Source organism: Chironomus tepperi, unplaced genomic scaffold (assembly GCF_022539635.2).
Source record: "Chironomus tepperi strain 1889 unplaced genomic scaffold, CSIRO-AGI_Ctep_v1 contig_8, whole genome shotgun sequence".
Classification (NCBI taxonomy): domain Eukaryota; kingdom Metazoa; phylum Arthropoda; class Insecta; order Diptera; family Chironomidae; genus Chironomus; species Chironomus tepperi.
In genome coordinates, this window is record NW_027226130.1 from 527939 (window position 1) to 535778 (window position 7840).

Below are 7840 nucleotides of genomic sequence, written 5' to 3' on the forward strand. Positions count from 1 at the left end.
AAAAAATATTCGACAAAGAAAAGAACGACCATAATCTCTATGCCAAACGAAAGCAATCCTCTCTCATTAATGTTGATGCTTAAAATATGACAAAAATTGCCATGTTATTACATCCATTCATTGTAAACAATTATGGATTGTGTACTAATGAGCATAATAGGCATACCATCGCATATACACAATACATAGAATCCTAAAAGACAACAGCATATGTGTGTGCTGTGAATGTTAAAGCAACAGATAAGGAATTATTAATAAAAATTAAGCGGAATTGTCGCACAAATTCCCATTAAGGATCATAAAATGTTCCAAATCTGAACATCCCCAAGCCTAATTTTGATGCTCATTAATAATTTTAATATCTTGTTTATGCTTCTTCCTCTCATGCTGTATTTTAGATAGCGATTATGCTTATATTATGGAAATTAGCTCATATTGTTCTCAAATTAATGGGGAATATTAATTGCAAATTCACCATGCGACATGCTGACGGAAGCAACAATCGACAAAAAACATTCAAAAGCTTCAAAAGTATATTTAAAGAAATTCACCACAGATGTTGAGAGATTGAGAGCTTTTTCATGATCGTGTGCTTGAAATTAAAAAAAGCTAAGTTTCAAATCGTTTAATTCGTTTATTTTTACTGTCGATCGATTGACTTTACATCTCTTAAAGCTTATACTTCCTGACTAATTCTGCATCCTCAATACATCCTTCTTACTACAGCTTAATAATAGTATGGATATCCTGAGTGGACTGCATAAGAGAAAGGCTTGATTGGTTCGGCCTTGACTGTAACAACTGGAACAGCTGAGTAGGCAAGTGGAGCTGAGTATGCAACTGGAACTGGTGCGGCAGCATAACTGAGTGGAGCTGAATATTGGACTGCAACTGGAGCAGCATGAATCTCAACTGCACTGTGTGGAGCAACGACGACATCTTCAACAACTGCTGAGCGGGTCTTGGCAACTTCAACAGCCTTCAAATGTTCAGCCTTGGCAGCCTTAACTTCAACGGTGTCTTCAACTGGTTCTGGTGCCTTCAATGGAGCAGCTTCTGTTGTAGCAACTGGAGCTTCACCATTCTTGACTTTTTCGACAGTGCTCAAGTGTTCAGCTTTAGCGGCTTTAACTTCTGGTGTATCTTCAACTGGTTCTGGTGCTTTTCCATCATAAACTGGTGGTGTTGGGAGATTTGTAGCAGCAACACGGAATCCAAGTGCATCAGCAACATAATTTACGGTTTGTAATTTACTTTCAGCATCAACATATGAGTATGATCCTTGAGTAATTCCGTCAAGAGTTTTAACTTCTGATTTTGCACTTTGAGCTCCTTCATATCCATAAACATAGTCGCCTAATCCCGATTGTGCGTGCCATTGACTACTTGTGGGTACTGGTTGATAAACTGCAGCACTATATGCAAGTGGTGCTGGATAATATGCAGATGGTGCTGCACAGGCACTCATCACAACTGTGGCGAAAACTGCGACTAAGAATTTCATTTTTATTATTATTTGTGCTACTACAAAATGCTCTGGTTGAAGGTATGAAATGATTTGATACAGAAATGTCTTAATTTGATCTATTTATATGTGCTGAGAAGTTATCGACTTGTTTCTACGCGCTGTTCAGGAAAAGAAGAATTGTTATTAATACATTGAACTAATTATTATGTAATCAAGGAAATTTAATATTCATTAAATATTTCCGAAATTCCATACATATTTGCTTTCTTGACTGAGTTTATGGAGAGTATAACCGGCATAATGGTCTGAAGTTCTAATTCTGTTAAATATTCTGCAAGTTCAAGAAGGAAATTTCATTTCGAGATTGAAATTTTAAGAACAATAAAAAGCTTGCAATCGGTCAAATTTTGTATGGAATCAGGTCGACTTTTTCATTAAAAATCCGAGTCGACTTCGGACTCTGACTAAACCGCAAAAATATTCAGTAACTACATAAAAGCGAAAGAAATTCTAAATACAAAGAACAAAGGTACAATATATTAGACGAGCTTGTTCAACCCCAGCATGTTCTAGATAATGCGTTTTATAACCTCATTACAATAATTAAGAAGGAACAAAGTCTAAAATCTTCCAAAATCATGCAAATGAATCGTGTCATAAAACAAGTGTCTTGTGTTATAGAATAAAGCATTTCATGCTCTTAGATATTTGGAATATTTTAATCCCAGACTGGAATTGAAATCATATTTCTGAAAATACAATAGTTGATGACAGCTAAGCTATATTTAAGAATCTTAAAGAATTTTGAGCATGTCATACATATTTTCTACGTCGCGTTCCTTGACTCCTACTCAACAACAATGCACAATGCCATAACCCTTCCAATTAATTGTTAAGGTATTAATTCCGATCGACATATATTGAAATGTTACCACCACGGCATGACGATGACTGTTTGGCAATGACTATTTTGCCAATTGTCTGCCAATGGGTTCTAAGTACACGAATGCTTCATCGCTTTAGTGCCAACATTTGAATATGTGCTAATCGAGAATGTTTAGTAATTTATGAAAGTTTCAGCATCGAGAATAATCCGCTAGATACTAAGGATCACGAAAGATCTTTATGACGTACGATAAAAATAAGCAAGCACGAAGTAGAAGGAGTAAATATAGAACTATTTAATGACTACGTAAAGGCTACACAAACTCTTCATACAAAGAACAAAAGTACAAGATATTAAATAAGCTTGTTCTACCAAAGCATGTTCTAGAATCTTGATAATGCGCTTTATGTCAGACAACCATCTCGATCTTCAAATTCTATATCCAGACAGAAACAATCTTTTATGAATATTAACACATATCTGTCAATATTTGGGAAGCAACATGATTTGATTACCATTTAAGAAAAAATCAATCAACATACCTAGATTAATATCACGATCAAAACTAGTTTAAGCTAAAGTGAAGTTCCTGATCAATTACATGAGTCGTAGAAATATTCAAGCACACGAGTTAATCAAGGAAATCCAGATAGCCAAAACTTTTTTTTTGCAGCATTGTTTTGTCGCATGAGCTGTTAAGTAAGAAGAACATCACAACCTGTACCTGTTAATTATTTCCATCGATTACATAAGCCGGCTGAAAAATGTTTGCAATTCTCCATTCAAAGGATTATTAAGCAGCTCCTGTTGAGTCAAACGTAAATGAATGTGCTTAAATCTACGTGTCGCCAAGCATGCGGCATGTCTTCATATCAACACATGAATTTCGTATTACCTGAATAATCCACATAAGGAATATTTATTTCCTCTATCTTTTCATTAGAACTGGGGATGGAATTTAATTGGGATTACATAACTTGACGTATACCTAACTGTTGTCTCTTCTATTTATTATTAATATTTTATATCGAAACAAGTGAGATTTATTTGTCTAGACGGCGTGGAACGACAAGTCAGCACATATAAATAGATCAAATTAAGACATTTCTGTATCAAATCATTTCATACCTTCAACCAGAGCATTTTGTAGTAGCACAAATAATAATTAAAAATGAAATTCTTAGTCGCAGTTTTCGCCACAGTTGTGATGAGTGCCTGTGCAGCACCATCTGCATATTATCCAGCACCACTTGCATATAGTGCTGCAGTTTATCAACCAGTACCCACAAGTAGTCAATGGCACGCACAATCGGGATTAGGCGACTATGTTTATGGATATGAAGGAGCTCAAAGTGCAAAATCAGAAGTTAAAACTCTTGACGGAATTACTCAAGGATCATACTCATATGTTGATGCTGAAAGTAAATTACAAACCGTAAATTATGTTGCTGATGCACTTGGATTCCGTGTTGCTGCTACAAATCTCCCAACACCACCAGTTTATGATGGAAAAGCACCAGAACCAGTTGAAGATACACCAGAAGTTAAAGCCGCTAAAGCTGAACACTTGAGCACAGTCGAAAAAGTCAAGAATGGTGAAGCTCCAGTTGCTACAACAGAAGCTGCTCCATTGAAGGCACCAGAACCAGTTGAAGACACCGTTGAAGTTAAGGCTGCCAAGGCTGAACATTTGAAGGCTGTTGAAGTTGCCAAGACCCGCTCAGCAGTTGTTGAAGATGTCGTCGTTGCTCCACACAGCACAGTTGCCGTTCATGCTGTCGCTCCAGTTGCAGTCCAATATTCAGCTCCACTCAGTTATGCTGCCGCACCAGTTCCAGTTGCATACTCAGCTCCACTTGCCTACTCAGCTCTTCCAGTTGTCACAGTCAAGGCCGAACCAATCAAGCCTTTCTCTTATGCAGTCCACTCAGGATATCCATACTATTATTAAGCTGTAGTAAGGAGAATGTCTTGAGGACGCAGATAAAGTCAGGAAGTTTGAAATTATAAATTTATATTTTAAGAGTCAGCCATCAAAATTATATTCCAGATCATTTGTCAATAAAGTTGATAAAAAAACCAAAACTAATTTTTAAATGAAGGCAAGAAATTTTGCTTTCCAAGTCAAGGCAGTTCCTCAAAATTCACAAAGTCATTCGTCAGTCAAGTCATGATCATTTAATACAACAAAGTCCACAACTAGACGAAAGATTCAATCCTAATTCTCGCTACTTATTTGTATCACAAATCTGTAATTTGTAAACACATGAAGACGTGCATGAAAAATCAATTATCTGCTAGAAATAGGATAGAAACTTTTCCTACTCAACAAATCTTAACAACAAGCAATGTCATGCGTATCGTAAGTCATACATTTCGTTAACTATAATAAGAACAACAAATTGGATTAAATGCAAAGAGCAGAAATGGATTTTTTTTGTGCCTCGAAGCCTTCTTTTCCTTTCTACTTTTTCCATGGAAAATAAAATTTGATAGAAAAAAGTTATCATTGCTTGTGCTTTGTCATCAGGAATATATGGAATTTATATTTTGTTGATCGGATTGAGTCAAGTGTTCTGAGAATAACCAGATGGATGGTCGGAGATGAAGATAGGTCAGAAAGTGAATGAATTATTATGAAAGTTCTGAGAAAATGAATTTATTTTGGGAACTTTTGGAGGAAATAAATCATGAAACTTATTTGGTTGGATTCTGGGTAGATCCAGAAGATTGTGGAAATATGAAAAATGCGTTGGTTTACAAATTTTCAAGTTTTTATGACATTTGTTGATTAAAAGAAGTAACATTAAGCAATTCTATTAATTGCAAATTGAGCTTTGTTCAACTAAGTTGAATATTTTTGAAAAATTAGATCAGATGAAGAAACAAGACCATTTCTGCAGCTTTACCCAATATCTTGAACAATAAATCCTAATTATAAGCCCGAGTAATTTTTGCTCAACCAATGACAAAAGAATGTTCCGAAAAACGTCATCATTCGACCGTAAATCTTGTTATTAACTATGTCAGGATGTATGACTTCATGTCAAGATTTCCACTAGGAGAAGAGCACTAGCACGTTTCTAAATTAGCGATAAAATGTTAAAAAGACATACCTGAATTAAATAGGGTTCCGAATAGTTCAAATTGGTTAAAAGATCGAAATTCCGGGCTGATGTGATACTGACTTGGTGTCTGACTTGCCTGATACCGGATTTAGGATCGATTAACCGACTTGTGCTATTCGGGGATACTATTAGTCCATCCTATGTCTACTTTTAAACTTAACATTAGTCAACCTTCCAATGAAATATCATAAAATGCGACCAGTCGCAACCTGTTCCATTCGGGATGGCTCTGAAGACGTCTACATGTTGTCGGATGTCAAAAAAATTAGATGTAACTCTGGATTTTGGTTTTAAAATTCTCACCATTTGGTACCTTAAGGCACGTTATGGAATACTGATAGTACAACTATCTTCAAAAAATCGTTCAAATTTCAAAAATTGCTAATTAGTCTCTAGGGATTTCAATACCGATCCAAAATTTCAATCCCGGGTAAAACCGGAATGTCAATTCCGGAATTCCGGTATCGAAAAATGGTGCGAAATCCCTGTTAGTCTCTCCAGCAATCAACCAAATGCGTCACATCCACACCAAACCCCCAAAAGTCTCCAAAACTTTTCTTGTCTCGTTTCTTCAACTTTGAAATGAAAAAGTTTTCTTTTTTTGCTATGACATTTAATTAAGAACATAATCATGAGTGAATGTTGAGCACAAAAATAAAAGTTCTTGTTGTTTTCATCTTGTTGTATGTGAATTTAGTCACATAAGTCTAAATCGAATTTCCATATTATGCTATTTGCATCTTATACTGTATTTAGAAAATTTAAGTGTGTAGACACATGTAGATACAAATATTTCTCAATTTTAAAAGTGTCACATCCAACTGGATACAAAAAAACTAAAATTTATGCTTCATGTTGACAATTTTCTATTATTTTCTCGGTACACAGGATGCTCATGTGTAGGAAAATCAAATAATTGCTCAGGCATCACTTTTAGATTATCTAAATTTCATGGTTAACCAAGCTGCTGCTCAAGAATATTTTCTTCAAACTCTTGAAGCCACAAAACTCTCTGAGTTGTTTACAACTTTTTTTTGTTCGCCTAAAAACTTTCAATGATGAATTTTTTGTATGAATACGAACGAGATTCAAATTAATTGAGAAATTAATTAAAATTCTTGAATTAATTAATGTAAACCAAATACTTGAAAATAAAATTTAGTGCATAAGAAGAATCTGAATAATTTTTGTATTTAATGTGAAGTTTGCTTATGTCTTATGCGGAGATGGAGCAGAGTTGGTATTCTGAGACGAGCTTCTTGGGTAGATCATATCCACTGCCTTTAGGATATTTGTTTACGCACTTCGATGGCCTTATATATCAATTGTAATCCATGGGCTACTTTAGGTGATACCTAAGGCTGGCTCTATCGCTGTCTTTCGTCTTCTAAATTAACAATACCATGTACAATAATGTCTCTATCAACAGTTTCCTACGTCAGTTTTTTGGCCTTGCACGTGGCTTTTAGGACAGCAGAACTATACCAGAGATACTTAAAATTAAAGCCTTAATTTGCTATAAATTTCGGTGGTTTGACAACTGCAAATTGGCCCAAAAATTAAGATTTTAGGACAGAGACCTTTGGTTGGAATTCATAAGGAAAAGACATTCTGGAGCTCCAAAATTTGTCCTAAGGCCACATGGTATGTGGCAGAGCCAGCAACAGTTTCAGATGGAGAAATATGTATAGAGGCTCTTAGGTCGAATTCTTTCACTAATACATCCAATAATCTTAAAAAAATTAATTAATGTATAACTTTATAAATCAAATTATTTAGTTAACATCATCTGCTCCCTTAATACTTCCATCCAACTCTGAACCCGCGATCTCTAAAGCACATCTTCTTATGTTAGATGGTTTAAATTAAATCTTGATAAAATCACCACAGAAACAATAGCTTAATTCAATATAAACTCATTTAAATCTGAATCTTAAAGCAAACAAAAAATAGATTTATTTAACTACATGCTATATGCTCGTGTCAAGTTCATCGTCAAGGAAATATCTTCTAATGATTGAAATAAACTTTATTTTGATTAAAATTATTCCAAACGAGTAAGCAGCAACAACAATTTCGGAAAGTTATTAAACTTTATTCATTTGCGTACTAATCTCCAATTTAAGTTTTAAGATCCTCGGATCGATTTTTAAATGAAAAAATGTGAAGCTTGTTTATGCTTTGGTATGTAAATTTTAAATGAAAAATTTATGAATTTTATGAATTAATGAAATATTAAGTGTGGAAATTTAAAAGTAAAAATGAGATTCAAGCTGTTTATTTAGAAAATTATTGAATTATTGGATTAAACTATTATTCAAAATTGATAATCCATACATAAATTAGCAGTTAATCTAG

At 34.5% G+C, this 7840-nt stretch overlaps 2 protein-coding genes across 2 annotated transcripts; one reads left to right on the forward strand and one right to left on the reverse strand.

Annotated features, from left to right (window-relative positions):
- Nucleotides 1-614: 614 nt before the first annotated feature.
- Nucleotides 615-1791, reverse strand: LOC139100103 (cuticle protein 16.8-like). The gene has a single exon (XM_070652701.1). It carries the CDS (start codon nt 1502-1504, stop codon nt 728-730), a length of 777 nt encoding a protein of 258 aa, XP_070508802.1. The 5' UTR covers nt 1505-1791; the 3' UTR covers nt 615-727.
- Nucleotides 1792-3457: 1666 nt separating this feature from the next.
- Nucleotides 3458-4439, forward strand: LOC139100917 (cuticle protein 16.8-like). The gene has a single exon (XM_070653697.1). It carries the CDS (start codon nt 3526-3528, stop codon nt 4303-4305), a length of 780 nt encoding a protein of 259 aa, XP_070509798.1. The 5' UTR covers nt 3458-3525; the 3' UTR covers nt 4306-4439.
- The last annotated feature ends 3401 nt before the right edge of the window (nt 4440-7840 follow it).